The sequence below is a fragment of the Acanthochromis polyacanthus genome, chromosome 21, assembly GCF_021347895.1.
Source record: "Acanthochromis polyacanthus isolate Apoly-LR-REF ecotype Palm Island chromosome 21, KAUST_Apoly_ChrSc, whole genome shotgun sequence".
Lineage (NCBI taxonomy): Eukaryota > Metazoa > Chordata > Actinopteri > Pomacentridae > Acanthochromis > Acanthochromis polyacanthus.
In genome coordinates this window covers 12,867,537-12,884,493 of record NC_067133.1, presented here as the reverse complement: position 1 = coordinate 12,884,493, position 16,957 = coordinate 12,867,537, and the positions used below count along the sequence as shown (strand labels likewise).

The following is a 16,957-nucleotide window of genomic DNA, read 5'->3' as shown; positions in this document are numbered from 1 at the left end:
ACCAGATATGGCAATATTCAAGGTGAGTCATGGGTAGCTTGGTTGGAATGATGGAACACTTGTTGCATTTTTACAGACTTAATATTGGGTAAATATGGGTGAGCTTCAGCCGTCATGTTGGGCAGATCGTAGACTCGAACTAGCATACTTTGACCAGTTCTGGGGCTTCATTCATGGCCATGTTTAACAAGAGTCCAGTAACCAAACATGGGCCAAGTAAGTTCTTCTCCCCTGTCTGATTTGTGTCAATATTGGGGACGTATCTCCACAGGACTGTGTCAGTGCTGGAGAATAGTCTGACTCCACCCATCATCATTCAGTCGTGTCTCACAAAAATTATTTACCTGTACAACTGGACCGAATTCTTGTTTACATTTTGAAATCAACAGATTTTTTCTGGAAAAAACAAAAGGTAAAGGTTTCCAGTTTAAACAACCCCGACCCAGCTGACTGGGACTCGTGCTTTGGATGGGACGATTTAAAATGAAATTAGGTTTCATTTTCACTCACTGTTCAACGTTGTTTAGGCCCTAAAACTGCATAGATAGCTTTCGAAAAATAGAGTTAAAATACGACCCTTTCATCACAAATTTAAAGCTTCTCCTTCATTTTTTGGGGTTACCAGGGTGAAGATCTAATGTATGATTGGCTGGCTAGTATGGAAAGAGCAACAGTAAAACATCAACATAAATTGTAAAGACTGTGTCACAAACAAACTGGCCCTGTAGAAAACACACCTAAAATGTAATGGGGAATGGGGTTCAGTTGTATCGAAATGTCATTTTTGGAAGAGAATGGTAAAAAAAAAAAAAAAAAAGGTTGTATTTCTTTAAAGCAGTCATTATCGTGTTTGGTGGCACCGAGCCCCAGATGCAGCGATGGTGCATCTGCAAAACAAGAGCAATCCGAGATTTCTGACCTCCGCCAAGGGAAGAAATTATACGAAGTGGGAAAATCTAAATCCGGATCCAGAATCCAAATCCTTATCCGGATCAACACAAAATTTGAATGGAGTCTTCCCTGGGCCAAGATCCACCTCTGGTGAAAATTTCATGAAGATCCGACAAGTAGTTTCCGAGAAATCCTGTCCACAGACACGCACACAGACAGACAAATAAATAAACGGACCCGATCGCATAACCTCCTTGGCGGAGGTAATAATGCCTTGCTTTGGTTAAACGTTTTCATGCATGGAGGCGAGCACTGTCATTAAAACACTGAATTTAACAAATAAACACAGCAGGCCTTCCTTTATGCACAACTTTAAATTTTCAGTGTGTAGGTTGCTGCTTGGAGGTTGTTATTTCCTGTAACGAAACTATAAAACGCAGCCAGCAAGAGTGGAGAAAGCAGAAATGGCAGGTTTGAGTCATATTACCTGCAGTGTAACTTTGGCCTCCTCCCCTGCTGATGACACTCTATAACAGGCTAAGATTGAGATTAACGGTAAGTGAGCACTATAAGTGACGCAGAATCTGTATTTCAGGAACCTGGCAGCCTGCTGATTCCACCCACAGACAACAACGCGTCCCTTAATCTGATAAACATTAATCTTTACACAGCAATGACAAATTGTGTCGCCATTAATCATGCATGCATGTAACAGCGTGTACGCAGCACATTGCACATATGCTACATGGCCACGTGTGGGTGTAGCGCCTGGATACAGTATACAGGATGTGTCATAGGTTGTACGTGTCATCTTGTCTTCATTCTCCCCCTCTCTCTCTCTCTCTCTGAGTCGCATTCCCCTGCAACCTGCTTTCTAATCAATAACTCATCTCTCTATGTCGATTCCCCTCTACCCCCACAGGAAAACAAACGTCCTTCCACAGGACAAACAAAGAGAGGGGAGGATAGTGGTGGTGGTGGGGGAGAGAGGGAGAGGAGGTAAAAAGGTGGGCAGGTAATTGAGAAAATACTGTAAGTCCAATGAAATGCCTAAATAGCCTGTTGCAGCAGAGAAGAGGGAAAAGGTGGAGAGGGCGTGGGAGGCGAAGGGAGGAGACAGTGGAGAAGGAATAAAAGGCAGGCTGGTGGGATGGATGATTAGCCCCTGTCTCCAAGGTTACACTTTACAACTGTATCACTGCGGAGTGGGACGGTGGAGATGTGGGGGGCTGTGGAAGGGTGACATGCACCGTTCATCACGCGAGACTGAATTAAAGAAGACAGAGGCACCTTTTCCTGGCTCTGACCTTCACATCCAGGACTAATGCCAGCCTTGACCTCCAGACGAATCTCACCTCCCAGAGTAACCGCGCCGCCGCCAACGCGGCATGAAGCGCCAGAGCAGAAAACTAAAAGACAAATGGCAGCGAGGAGGAGAGTGACATGCGACAGGCCCCAGAAGGGGAGAAGCAGGGGGAGAAATCACTTAGATTCCAGCCAACTGCAAGAATTGGCCTTTTCATGAGAAGGGGAGGCAGAAAACGGAAACTTGTTTGGCACTGAGGACTTCCTCCCCCCTCCTCCTTTTTTCTCCTCCTCTACTTTTAAAAAACGCCATCCCTGTCCTTCCATCAGCTTTTATTCCCCTCCCCAATCATAACAATTTGAACCTAACTAGAGCTTAGAGAGAAATAGAGCCCCGTGATTGAGCTGCATGCTTCAGCCTCACTGTTTTGTCACGTATAAATTGCCCGGGATTTCATGCAGTCTGTTCTAATCTTATACGTACTTGCTGCTCTACCCTTGAGTCATGTTAGATACTCGTGTCGGTGAGGTGAAAATGAGAATTGTTAGGGAGTTTTGCATAATCTATTCAGTGCGACCGCGGACTGCACCCTTGATAGCATGTATGTGAATAGAGGTGGTGTCGCATCAGCATTTTGAAGTTCCAACACATGACTCCTGTGGAAAACGCTGATAAAACGCCACTGTATGCCGAAGCTCGTGGACACGCCACACTGTTTGTTAATATGGTAATACACAGTACATGATGTTCATGCACTTCAGTCCTGCATGCCTTAACATGGATTGTGCACAGTCTTCACGCAAAAGAGGACAGTGCTTGTTTGCATTTTATTTGCTGCTGTTTCTCATGCACTCGCCCACACAAAGGCTGGAGGAGTAATACATAATGTGTAACTGGATTACAATAATCTGATTACAGAATTTACTGAATTTTTGGGTGGAAAAAAAAAAAGAAAAGCTAAGTTGCTAGATTACCAGCTTTGAAAAAAGAATGAACGGTTCCTGGTTTACATTAAAAAGCTGTTTAAGTGAAAGAAGGGAGTTTATGTAGTAGATTTCAGCAATATCCACAAGTTAAAACAGGCTTTGAAAGTAGGGTCACGTGTGTATTGTACAGATTTAAAGGCAAACCAAGTGAGGCTGAAACACCATGATTTGAATTTGTTTTTAAAATAGATTATGCTATTTTTTAAACATATTTTAGAGAAGGCTGACTTAATTTTTCCTCAAGGGGAAGTTCAAATGATGTGTTCAGTCCTCTCATTGCAAGCCATATGCCCCCTGGTATAAACACTACACATTCAAATGGCACAATATTTAAAACATTTCACTTTCAAAGCTTTGTTAACCTCCCAACAGCCATCAGGTCGCTATCAGCCGGTTTAAGCAAGTTCAAAATGGTTTAAAGATAAATGTTTCAGTTGTTCCCGGTATAGATGCGCTGGTAAGGTCAGTTTAGCTCTCCACATTTCAGCCATTCAGTTTATTTAGCAGACAGTCTCCAGCTCCCATAAGGTTAGGCCTTGAAGTCTGGAATTTTATACAGATGTGGCTGAAGATGTAGAAGGTATGTGGTGATTTATATAGTTCTGGGATAAAGCATTTTGGAGATTTTGTTATTCAAGGGCGAGAACTGACAAAAAGATGAAACTAGACGATGTCATTCTTCGAATACAGCCACACACATGCATTGTGGCCTCACCAGTTTTTGTTAGAAGCTTTTGCATTTGGATATTCTAAGTAAAAAAAAAAAAACCTTGAAGAGAGGTTAACTGTGATTCTTAACAGTGTCAGTGGCTCTAAGCAATGCTGGTCCGTTGGTCGAAGGTCGATCCACCACTTTGGTCCATGTTGAAATATCTCAACCGCTGTTTGATTGCTTGGCATTAAAATTTTCTACAGACCTCTGTGGTCCCAAGAGGAGGAACCCTAATGACTTCTGTGATCCTCTGACTTTTCCTCTAGTGCCAGAGTCTTAAATTCCCTGCGCAGTTTTTCCATTTAACCCCAAAAAAACTCCTCTCTGTGTATCACAGTGAAATATCTTCTATGAAAACAAACCTCTCCTGCTCACATAATGGCTCACATGTAACTCCACACTGCTTCATCTAGAATGTGTGAATCAGTTAACTCTACCTCCAAACACCTCTCCTTGATGAAGCTGGAGCACACCAGCTCACAACATCAGGCGAAGAGTTTTATTTGATATTAATAAAGTTTTATCTCACCTCAAATTTACACTTAAGTTTAGGAAAATACAGTACAGTTTGGCTTAGAATTCAACCCCTTCTCCTCCATTTACTAGGTTGCCAGGGTGACGAGTCCCACACAATCTAACACTGATTGGTGATTTGACTGAAAATTAGCAACAGTAAACCAATAAAATAAGATATGTTGATTAGAAATGTCTCTGATGTACTTTATGTTATGCAATCTCTCAGAAAATATTCTTCCTTAAAAATGAAATGAAGAATGCAGGTAGTTGCATAGAAATGTAACTTCTGAGAGAGACAGGGTTGAGTTTTTGACTAAACACCTGTAAAGTGAGTGACATTCAGATCAGCCTCCTCTATATCGTGGTTCATGCTAATTAGCATTTGTTAACATGGTAAGATGTAAACATTTGCTAAACTTAAACACAAGACTCACAGCATTCAGTGCCAATCAAGTGTTAGAACTAACCGCCATCTCTGACTGAGAGTAGCTGATTGTTACATTATCGACCGCAGTTTAAATCTACATCTGTACACTGCCCTAGTACAGGTGCTCAGTTCTCCTTGTGAGGGCATTTACACACACACAATATATGAGTTTTCTTTCTGTAGCTCTCCTCAGGTTTGCAGCAAAGCTTAGTGACAGATTTGGAAGGGCATTTCACTGAAATAACATCTAAAACTTTCAGAGTTCTGCGCCTTTGTTGTTGATTGACAGGCAGTTAACCGCTGCAGTTGATATTTTAAAATAGTTCAGTGAAACAATTTATTCCTCAAATGTTATAGAAGGATCAGAGTTAAGACAGAGGGCATCAGCGCTAGCATGCCCCTACATGCCTGTCCTGCATCCCAATCCCAATCCAAGCACCCACACACACATCAACACACACACAAACATGGTAACCCAGTAATTGTAACCCTGAGTCAGTAGCATTCCGAAGCTGACCTCTTGGCAAACCCCCAGCCTGCACGAGCTAAGTGTTCACCGCAGGCTAAACAGCATCCCACGGACAACACATGCAGACATGCACCCACGTGAACACCAAGACACACACACGCATACGGGTCGACGTGGGGCGCAGGCGTAGGTCAGTGGCTCAGGTCACAACACACACCCTGCAGCCAGCCGGTCCACAGCCTCAGTGTCAAATCAGCTTTAACACACTGACACAATGCCTTCCAAATGCTCGCACACACACTCTGCAACACTGCTGCAGCAACACTGAGGGGAAAAAAAACTGATGCTGACTGAAGGAAGAAGAAGAAGGAGAAGAAACCGGGGAAATAACAGCGGTGTGGAAGAATGCGCACATTAAGAATGCACAAAAAACTCATTCACACACATGGAAGGCAAAACAACCTGCAGAGACGAGGTTTGTTGCAGTTGTGCTCTAGTGACGCTGCACACACAGTCCTCCACTTGTTTTCTGTCTCAGTGATTTCAGCTAATAGACCTACAGTCGAAAAATAAGCGACACAATCTCACTTTAAAATTTGTGAAAAAACGTTATTTTTATTTCATAAATTTCTCAGTATGGCACATGAACAGAGATTGAATGTTCTGAAAAAGATTTGGCACAGAACCTTGAAGCAGAACAAATCCACCCTCCTCCACACACACAGACACACACACACACACTCGTCCTGCCACACACACAGACACACACCCCTATGACATGTTCCTCCAGTGTTAATACGCACATCTGTGATTATAACAGGTTAAAACACAGTCTTAAGAAACAATCACAAGAACAACCATAGTCAATATTGCAGAAGAAAAGCTGAAGCGAAACAAAGAAGCAGATGGAGGCCATGTTTAATTGAACAGAGGGAAGGAAATATCAGAAGCCTTGGTTTGTTGTGAGTTTGTTTTCCATTTTCCTGAGAGGATCGGCGTGGTGCAGAGAGGGGCTAACGGCAGCGTGTTTGCGTGGATCAAAGGGTTAATGCAGAATCACGACTTGACATCTAGCTGCAGGGGGGTGAAAAATGGCAGAAGGGGAAGGTGGGAGGGGTGAAACAGGAAGCATGAGGTAGATAGAGAAGAGCGGAGGAGTAGGAGGAGGAGGAGAACAGGAGGGTTCAGGGGATGAGAAGAACGAGAGGAGGAAAAGGGGGATAATGCAAGACGGACTCCTGAGAGCAAGCGAGCGTATGTATGTATGCATGTGCGCGTGAGAGAGGCCGTGACTGAGGCTTTAGCTACATATCTGAAGGAGAGGGTGAGAAAAAAGGCAGGGAAGCAGGAGAAGTGAGCCGTGCTCCTCCTCGGCCTCCCCTGGGTCGGGGACAGAGAGGAGTCATTTCCCCTCTGGCGCTGGGTGACATATAAGCACCACGGCGGCCCTTCCTCCTTCATGTCTTTATCTCTGCCGCACACAGATACACAAACAGGGATACCACTCGAGCGCACACACACGCAACCCATTCGGACGTATGCATAAATATGCATACTTACGCCACTCATGCAGACGTTACACAAGCCTCTGTGCGAGTCCCATATTGCATTCATGCGCACACACAGACACATGCAAACGCACATGTAGACTAAAACCTACACAGATATGGAGTGACAGGATGTCTCTCAGTGTCATCTCTCATTCCTCCTGTCATCTTTGTCTCTTCTCAGTCTATCTGTCCTTTCTCTTTCTCTATTTCTGTCTGCCCCGTCCTCCCTTGTCACTCTATTTCCTTTGGGCTCAGAGGATGGGCAAGCCTGAGGCGACAGAAGCTGTTGCGTGGTAAGCTGGCTCTGGTGCCCTGTAAATGTGGCACAGCCATGACGGGCCGCACACAAACAGCTCGTGCACAACTGAGGGCACCGTTTGAAAGTCGCCCGTAGCCGTTTGTGAGAATTAGGGGGAAAATTGTAAGGTTAGTGTCACATTGACTATGAGCTGGGATGGGAGCAGACGTGAAATGAGGGTACTGAGGGCCAGACGGGATAAATAAATCAGCACCAATGAGAAAAGCAGCATGCCTCACTGGCTGACATGTGGGGGTGGAGACAAAAAAAGGGTAAAGGAAAATCAATATCTCCAGTAAAAGTATCTTTCATATTGATGACTGTTTACAACCGTTTCCTGCCTTTTTAAAAAAAAAAAAAAAAAAAAAAAAACTTCTTACACTGAGGAAGCTGCAGGTCGGATTCAAAGCTCAGCTGGGGAGGCTTATCTGGGTCAGAGCTGACTTGTGCTCTAGTTTCACCTTTCAGAGACCCAACAACTCCTGACCCTCACAGCTGACATCCGGCACGGGTTTTGACCTCATGTCCTCTGGGCTACTGCCACCTCAGTAGACAGATAACAGCGAGACAGCTCTATTATCAAACCAGCAGCTTATATACATATGGCTGTCGCTATCTCTTCACTACGCTCCATAAGGTGCTCCAACCAGACCTGAATTTACACTTCAAAGCGTTGAAATGTGCTCTATGGCCCCTGCCCAGCTTCAAACAAACATCAGACACAGCAGAGTATGATTATGATGCTGAGCCAAGGTACCCATAAACAGTAAATCTGGAAGGCGGATGGCTGTGGATGGCCTGGAATGTGTGTTTGGAAACTTAACTGTGAGCTGGTCCGCTGAGAGTCGCACAGCTGCTGGGTCAGCACATTCTTTAATAGTCAGGACATTCCAATACAAGTCCCCGAGTCCGCACACATCACAAAACTGGAGGAGAGTTTTCTACAGCGCTCCGGGGCACGAAGTCACTCCAGAAGTATGCTTCCAAATCCCAACACGGGCCGCAACATCCCAGATTGTTCTCAAAACACAAATCCGTATTTGAAAGCGCAATATGGTCGCTGTCGGGTGAAAAACCTTGCACAGCCCCAAATGTCAGCCTTTCAAGATCTAAGAAAAGCAGGCTGCTTTTGAACTTGTCACACCAAGATGTTTTTAGTTTACCCCATGGAGTTCTGAAAGGGTTTTACCAGCACAAAAGGGCTGCAGAGTCTCAAAGTCTCACAAATACAAAACTCAACTGATGTTCAAAATTGGACTTACAAGATTTTCACGTGACAATAATGATATTCTGCTTCATAAAGCATTCATGAGAAGCTCTGTATTGAGCAGAGCTCCAGCTTTACTATTCCCATTAATCGGTGCTTTACAATTACGTGAGCGTGTCCCATTTTACTATTTCAGCGACTTCAGTGGATTTTTCTCAGTTTTCTTCAGCGCTGCAGCTCTGAGGCCTTTTGACCTACAGCTGAGTGACACAGAGGAGATAGTCATCTGGGATGAAACACCGCTCATCACTCTCGCGTCACAGACCACACACACTGACAGCCCCCTCCGACTCCATGTGGCTCAAAGCTCACGAGACGACCAAAATGGACATCTTATGACCAACCAGCCACACGGTTTCCAAGGCAACAAGGAAATAAGCCATATGCTAATGCGCCGGCCACTCTCAAATTAAGGACACCTTCACAGGGTCTAAAGCACACATGGCAGCAGTTGAGAGGTTTGCATTAACTGCTAATGCAAATTGTTTAAGAAAGCTCCAGCTCAGTCAATAAATCACTCAGTCAGCCGGCGTCAGGGAGCGAACACGCATGTGTGAGTCTTACAAACACTGGTGTGGTCAGGTTTGATGAGTGGCCGCAGGGCAGGGTTTTCACAGTGATGACACAGAAAAAATGTCTGTGCACATTTCATCTCAAGCTCCAGCAGAAAGACATCGCAGTGACAAAAAAATGAAAAATTCTCTCATAATGTGACAAAACAGAATGACCTGGACGTCTGAAAAACTGGTGCCATCAAATCGGCCTTAGACCAGTGTGATGGTGATGAAACCAGCCCCTGACTGCCAAACATCCCACAGCTGAGGCATAGCGGAGTGAGGCTGCTGCTGCTGCTGGGCAGGGGGAGGCTCGATGACACAGTGGCACACAAAACGCTGCTGCACTTATCACAATAACACAGCAGCCATCATGTGAGGAGGTAGCGACTGGCTCTCGTGGACCGTCTTGATAACAGCAAATAACCATACGTATAAATTACAAACGGTTTGTTGCTTTTGGCCTCTGCAATGTGGAGAAAATTAGCACCGGAGCCGAAGCACATGCATCATTGACACCGTACATATCAATAATGCATTGACCTCTGCTGTCACTTCACCGCTATTTTTAAAAGTAGGGGTGACAGAAGAGAAATTAAGCTGCATGGAGCTCACTTAGAGCTTGTAGTGCTGAGGTTAACATGTGTGCAGTCTCGCCCTCGGGGACCGACTTGAATGTGGCCGCCACAGCGAGCGGCAGATTGAACCTGCAATGCCCTCATATCTGTGATTACACAAACCTCACCCACCATAAGCGAGCAGCCACAAATAGTTTCATGTGCATCATTACGATTATGACTAAAAGTCGCATCACCGTCAAGGCGATTAACCACAAATACAGCCCTCTGAAAATTCACATTTAAAATCACTTAAGCTTCGCCAACAGGTGTTATTCTCTTATATAGCCGAGGCAGGGCAAGACAATAAAAATAAATGGCACAATCCAGAATGCTAACCTTGATTAGCTGATGTCAGGCAAACAAAAGCTGCCACTAGACTCGACCCTTGACCCTTCGGCCTGCGGTGGCAGATTGACAGAGCTGAAAGAGGCTCGGGATGTTCTTTTGAAAGCAGAGGTTGGCCTGATTGAGCAGACTTTTCATCAGCTGGGTTTATCCCAGTATGCAGAGAAAGAGAGAGAGGAGGGAGGGAGCTGCTTAAGCAAAAAAAAAAAATCCAGTTTTTACTTTAAGTGTCAGTGAGAGGATCATAAAAGTAGCCTGAAGCAGAGGGAGACAGACAGAGCTGGTTTAAACTGGGGATTTAAAATGGAGGTCTGACCGCCCCTCCTCCCTCTTCCCCTCCTTATACAACCGAGCGAGCGTAAGCCCACCTGAACATGCACACGCGCGCGCACGCACGCACACACCGGGCACAACTGCATCAACAATGGTGTAACATCTTTTGCCATAAACAGCGTAGCGCTTCAAATGTCCTGATTTCTTTGCCTTATACAACAGTACAACAGGCATTTTATAATCCAGAGCTGCACATGCAATAAAACACCAAACACACACACACAGCTCACACACACACACACACACACACACACACACGCATTCTGGTGTTTTTCACCTATTCCCTGAATGGGTGAATGAGCGGGTCCCTTCCTGCACAGTAAACACAGCATTTCCCATTAGATTGTTAGGAGTGTGTTCAGTGCTCTGTGACTCAGACACTGCAGCACTGTGACTGTGTGTCTCCAGCTCAACTGCTGCTCTCTCTAACACCAAGCCTCAATAACATGGCCTCTGGTTTGTGCCACTTCACAGGAGCTATAGGGGCTACACAATGCTTTCCAAAAGAGATGGAGCTACTACAGGCGACAGGCAGGGCGTGCGGTATCTGAGGAATTAGGGGTAAATAGCTTTTTTAACAGTCCTTGCTTTCAGCCAATGATGTACACAAAACTGACGCACACTTCACTCTTACCCACAAGCGTGCCTACACCGTATTTCTCTCTTATTTTGCACACACAGAGGCAGATGAAATATGTAAATAAGCCTGTGAGGGGAATATGGATCCCTTGTGCTGGGAAAGGAAATATGTAATGACTGATGCAGGGTATGAGTGTTAATCACAAGTGTAGGGTGCATAAATGTGTTCAGCGATGGTGTGGGCCAATGCAATTAAACACACAGGAGGGTAGTGGCATGTAAATCGTTATGATTCACTGACAGAAAGTCGGTGGGGTGAGAAAAATGGTTTCTGCTGTAAACAAATCAAATACATTAACGAGGAGCAGCACTGGGGGAGAGATCAGCTGGTGAAAAGCTGGAAAAACGTGGATGGATTCTATACTGTCCTCTCTCGTCTGTTTAGCATTCGAAGTCCAAATCAAGACACTGTGATAAGGCTGTCGCAGCGGCAACAGTTGCCAGGGAAACCTGATGGCAGGATGCGGAGGGTTGGGGGAGGACGGGCGGGGGGGGGGGGGGGGGGGGGGGGTTATGTGAGACACGGGTACAATGCTCAGGTTGATTGCTACCACTGAAGGAACACTGGCCGGCTCGTTGAGATATGGCACCTCAAGGAATGTGACTGACAAGGGGCAACGGGGCGCTGATGGTGACGCTCGCTTGGCGCATTAGGCCGAGTGTGTAGTCCATGACAACGAGGAGTTGACATAGCGCAATCTGAGCACTGTGATGGTGATGACATTCACGAAAGTACAGAGCGAGCGTGAGTGAGCTTGTAAACCAGAGCAGGGCCTTTCCTGTCCCCCTGTGCAGAAAAAAAAGGAACCCAGTGCTGACCATTTCACATTCGCTATGTCTCATCTCAAGAAGAGCCAAAGGGATACAAACAGTGATACTACAATTAAAGTTTGAATATAACATAAAGAAACAAAAACAAAACCAAAAAAAAAAGCCACCAAATTTTCACAGACTTGAACTGCCATTTTATGTGCCAGGTTTTTTTAATTTTCAAAGTGACCTCTGCTAACAGAACATCTCTCATAATTATAACCAGTGTAATTAGCTAATTATAATAACAATAACAATATTTACAATAAAGATAACACTTGATTTAAAAAACAAAAATAATCAAACTAGATAAAACCCAAATGAAAAACACTTATCATAATAGTTTTGTTTTTTAAAAGAGATCTATAAGGTTCTATATTTTTTTTCATTTAATAGTCCTTTTTCTTTAGAAAAATTCACCACCACTGTATACTGTACTGTATGCCACCTTCTTCATCACTGAACGAGCATCGCTTACCTTTAAAATGCTTGGCAATGCCTTCGTCCATTTAGCTCCCTGCTGCCATGAAATCCACTCATACACGATAACACTGAGATACAGTGTGAAATAATCCTCTGCAAAGGTGCAGTCTTCCTCAAAGTTCATGTCCGGTCTTTAATGCGTGATAATATGAGGGTTCCTGACTGCTTGAGACATCAGAGCAGAGGAGTCAGTGAGGCTGGACTGAGGAAGCCATTTTGAGGGCCGGGTTATTTCCTGCTGAACGAACGTGGAGTTCACTAAGTGCACGCTGATTCCGTCCCACTGCTGTTCATTAGCCGACAGGATCAGTCACAAACAACTTCAGTGTCATATACAAATGAAAAAAAGTACTTCCCAGTTATTTGTAGGCACAGGTAGTAATAATAATAGTCATATGAATGATAATAATGATAACACGATAACAATAATATGTCATATCACTGTGATAGATATTAAATTATGCGTTGAAACCCGATTTTGAGCAAATCTATGGGAGTTTTTGGAGTGCATGCTAAATTAGCATGTGCAACATTTAGGTCATATTTACAGTAAACATATTGTTGATCATTTCATGTGCTAATCATTGAATGACCATTATGACAACTAAAGCTAAAGCTGATTATCATTATTACCATTATGATCATTATTATTAACACTGTAGCTGTACTGTATACCAAATGATGAAGAGCTGTGTCATATTTTCGCTGTGGAGCATAAAGATCTCCTTTCTCCGGCGACCCTGTTTATGTGAATGCAACCAGGAGAGGGTAAACACTTTTTGTGGCTACAAAAAGTCCAGACAAAATAAATTCACTCAAACACTTTGCCAAGTTTTGTTTTTAGCTTTTTCAACGGACGCCGCTCCTCCACGTGTCCTTATGCAGCACAGTCTGATGGCCATTGTGTTCCAAGTTGAGAAAGTCGTAAAAGAAGGGCCACTCAAACAGCTGTTTGGTTTTTTTGTAATTCTCAGACATTGTAGTTTTCAGTTAGAAGCTTGATAAAGATTCTTTATAATTTATTCTTTGAATGAAAAATATATTTACGGTATATATAATATGTACGTTCAGTCCGTTTTAATATCTCTCTTTGTCCTTTATGCGCAGGAGTTTTTCTTCTCCCATGATCACCCACTCTGTTTCTTTTCCTCCTCCTCCAAAGAAGACAGTAGCCAGTAAAGTGTGAAAGGGAAAAAGTGAGAAAGTGAGAGTGAAACCACTCTGAAAAATAAAAACTATTGTTGTTGTTCTGTCTCCCTGCTAAGAAGTAGTCTGGTACTTGTGTTCTGGACAGTATCGCTGCACTGGTCTAATTTTGCTCTTGCTGTGTTTTAGTGCTTCCTGGAAACCTGGGACCGAACCGCTCTCCCATTGTTTGTTATTCAGCGCCTCTGCCAACACCAATCTGACAACATGTCCAATGGCCAATATTATGTCTCCCTCCAAATATATACACTGAATGTGTCTGGAAATATACGAAGTAATCTGTATAAAACCTAGAGAGGCTCATTGCACATTGTTCATTGCTCTCCACTGTGTGAGAAGAATTGGCTTGATATCGGACTTTGGCAAAGACTACAGCAGGTTGCACACATTAATGATTAATTTTGATATTTGTGTCTGATTTAGTTTAAAGGTATGTGCAGGTGCTACTGGTGGGACTAGCATTGATCAGATACCGTACTGTCTCCTTCACTCTTCCTATCTGCTTCTCTCTGTCAACAGATTGACAACACAAAGCAGCGGCAATGTGAAACGTCATCTTTTCTGAAATCTGTCCATGAGGACAGTTGGCTACAATCAGTCTCGTATACTTGGCTTCACAGGTGCCTTCTGTATCACTGTCTCTATCTGGCATCCCTTTCTTCTTACTTCATACTTCTACCCTCACTTTTACCAGATTTGAGTCTCTTGCACATTTTTCCTTTGAGCCACTCTTAAAAAGTAGTGGCTCATTCTGGCCTTTCCCCATTAGGCCTTTCAGAGAACTGTGGAGCCCCAACTGGGCAGGGGGACAGGGGAGGGCAAGGTGCCACCAGTGGGTGCCCCCACCGGAGGACGGTTGTAACCTGGGAACAGATATGTTTGTGACTGAGAGCATGGTGAAGGGTTGTTGTTGTTGTTGAGGCCCACCCAGGGGCCCGTGCCCAGGCCTAGGCCCATCATGTTGTTGTTGAAGTGATGGGTTGTAGTAGTGGTTGAGGTGCTCCGACCGGGCCAGGTTCGGCAGGTTGACTATCTCTGGGTGATGCAGCCTGAGGCTCTGACCACCTCCTATTCCACTGCTTCCGCTCTGCGTCACCGTGGAGCCTCCTGAGATGCCGCTGCCTCGACCGCCGGCGCCGGCACCCAGCTCATCCTCCACATTGATGATCTCGATGGCGCGAGCAGGCCCATGGTGTTTGTGCAGCTGGTGCTGCTTCCTCAGCTTGTAGAACACCACCAGCATCACCGCTGCCATGAAGGTAATGGCTACGAAGCAGCCAATGATGATCTTGGTGGTCTTCATCACATCGTCCAGGCCTGAGAAGCCCGGGACGGTGATTGGCACAGTGAAGGTGGGTCGAGTGGTGTGGGGAGAGGAGGAGGACCAGCTGGGAGACAGAGAGGAGTCTGTGGTAGGAACCATGTCTGTCCACAGGTCGGAGGGAGTTGGGCCAGGGCGAACGTGGATGAAGGTCTCATTGATGGAAACCAATGCATAATCGTTACCTCCTCCAGTTTCCACCGTTTCCACAGTAACTGTTGTAAAGTAGGTGTAGTTGACACTGGCATCAGCAGCAGTAACGTTGAGGACAGCAGTCGCCGTAGTGTTGCCAGCAGCATTGGTCACCATGCAGGTGTACTGGCCCGTATCTCGCAGGGTGACATTCGTGAAGTTGAGTGTGCCATCATGCAGGACGGATATCCTCACTCGGTAAGAGCCGTGGGTCATTAGAGTGCCATTAGGGGTGATCCAGTTGACAGATGTTGTGGACGTGCTTGTGCGACACTTGAGCTCAGCAGCCATGCCCTCGGTGACATTGAGGTCTGTAGGCGGCTCCACAATGACGGGAGCGTAGCAGGTGAAGTGGCTCTGGTCAAGCTCTCCAATGTATTTGCCCTTTAAGAACGGCGGAGCGTGGCAGCGGGCACAGCAGGTGGTGTTACTGGGCACCGTCTCCTTCAACCACCAACTAAGCCAAAGCACATCACAATTGCAGACCCATGGGTTGTGGTTGAGGTGAACCCTCTCCAGCTGGTGAAGGGGTGTGAAGAGGTCGTGGGGCAGGGAGTGCAGGGAATTATGGGACAGGTTGAGCTCTTCCAGGTTTTTCAGGTCATCAAAGGCGTTGCGCTCGATGACGGACACCTGTGAGTGCATTAGCCACAGCTTGCGAAGGGACACCAGGCCCTGGAAGGAGCCTGGACGGATAATCTCCAACCGGTTTCCTGACAGCTCCAGCTCCTCCAAACGCACCAGGGCCGTCAGTTTGGGAATGTCTTTCAGCCCACACATGCCCAGGTTCAGGTAACGCAGATTGATGAGGCCCACAAAGGCTGCATCAGAGATGAAATCCAACTTCTTGAGCTCCCCCAGGTCCAGGCGACGTAGCGAGGGCACACGGTGGAAGGCATAGCCGGGCAGAGTCTCAATGGGGTTGTTGCGCAGCCACAGCTCCCGCAGCTTGCTGAGGTACTCGAAGGCATGTGATGGCACCAGTGTGAGGCGGTTGTCGAAGAGCTCCAGTGTGTTGAGGTTAGGGAGGCCATTGAATGCTCCAACTTCAATCTGACGTATCTGATTCTTGGAGAGTTGGAGGATTTCCAGGTGCCTCAAATGCTTGAATGTGTCTGACTTGATGACCTGGAAGTAAAAATTAAAAAAAAAGATTCAATTACTGTATAGTATGAAGGATGGTATAGAACAACAGTTGTGACAATGCAAGGATTTGGATAAATATGAGCAGTGCTTTACAGAAGACATTTAGAACAAGTTCAAAGCAAAAAATATTCATTTGTCTGTCATGCATTTTACTTATCTCACAGCTTCCATTAAAATGCAATCTTCATTTATTTTGCTTTTTGATTTCTTATAACACACTGCATGGCATACAACCTTAAAAGACATGCAGCTGTATTACTGACATATCACTTTCAGAATGTAGAAATGATGCGGTTTGCTATACATTATGAATCAATGTAAATAAACAACAGAACCTCAATGAATGATTCAAAGGCACAAATATGGTGACAAGTAATATAAATAATTCATCTTTCTGCTCATTACGGCAACAGCTGACCCTTCCACTCCACTGACTATTGCTGCTGTCTGCTTTTCAGACAGACTCTCCCTGACAAGGGTCACCCTGGCCTCCGTGTTGGACTTTCTATGTTGCTGATGAAACAATGTGCATCGCCTGATGGACAGAGAGTTACAGTGACTGTGCTGATCCACGATTAGAGGTTGTAAAAGAGTTGGTACAGTAAAGCCCAAATCAATAACCCTGACCTGCACAGGAGCGCAGGTAGCTTGTTTTGAAGATTGCTCTCACATTTAATTTCACCACTAAAAACACTCGAGGACCAAAATAAAGAATTCAACCCTCAGTCTACTGCACGGCCACAGTGTAGCACAACTTCTATTAATGGCAAAATGGTAAAACATGGTCACACTTAATCTGTGGGGAAATGCTTATTTTCTACACATTATCACATTCCTTAAAGAAAGCATTACACTTGACCTTTTCTCTGAGCACTGTGGTGAACTA

General features: G+C 45.1%; 2 protein-coding genes across 2 annotated transcripts in view; both read right to left on the bottom strand.

Moving 5' to 3' along the window:
• tbc1d17 (TBC1 domain family, member 17) overlaps positions 1-16,957 on the bottom strand; it is a 278,375-nt gene that overhangs the window by 151,424 nt on the left and 109,994 nt on the right. The window lies entirely within an intron of this gene.
• lrrc4ba (leucine rich repeat containing 4Ba) overlaps positions 13,235-16,957 on the bottom strand; it is a 31,643-nt gene continuing 27,920 nt past the window's right edge. The window contains 4 exon segments of the mRNA XM_022194988.2: positions 13,235-14,126; positions 14,128-14,210; positions 14,213-14,391; positions 14,393-16,053. Of these exon segments, the coding sequence (XP_022050680.2) occupies positions 14,100-14,126; positions 14,128-14,210; positions 14,213-14,391; positions 14,393-16,053 (1,950 nt within the window). The 3' untranslated portion in view covers positions 13,235-14,099.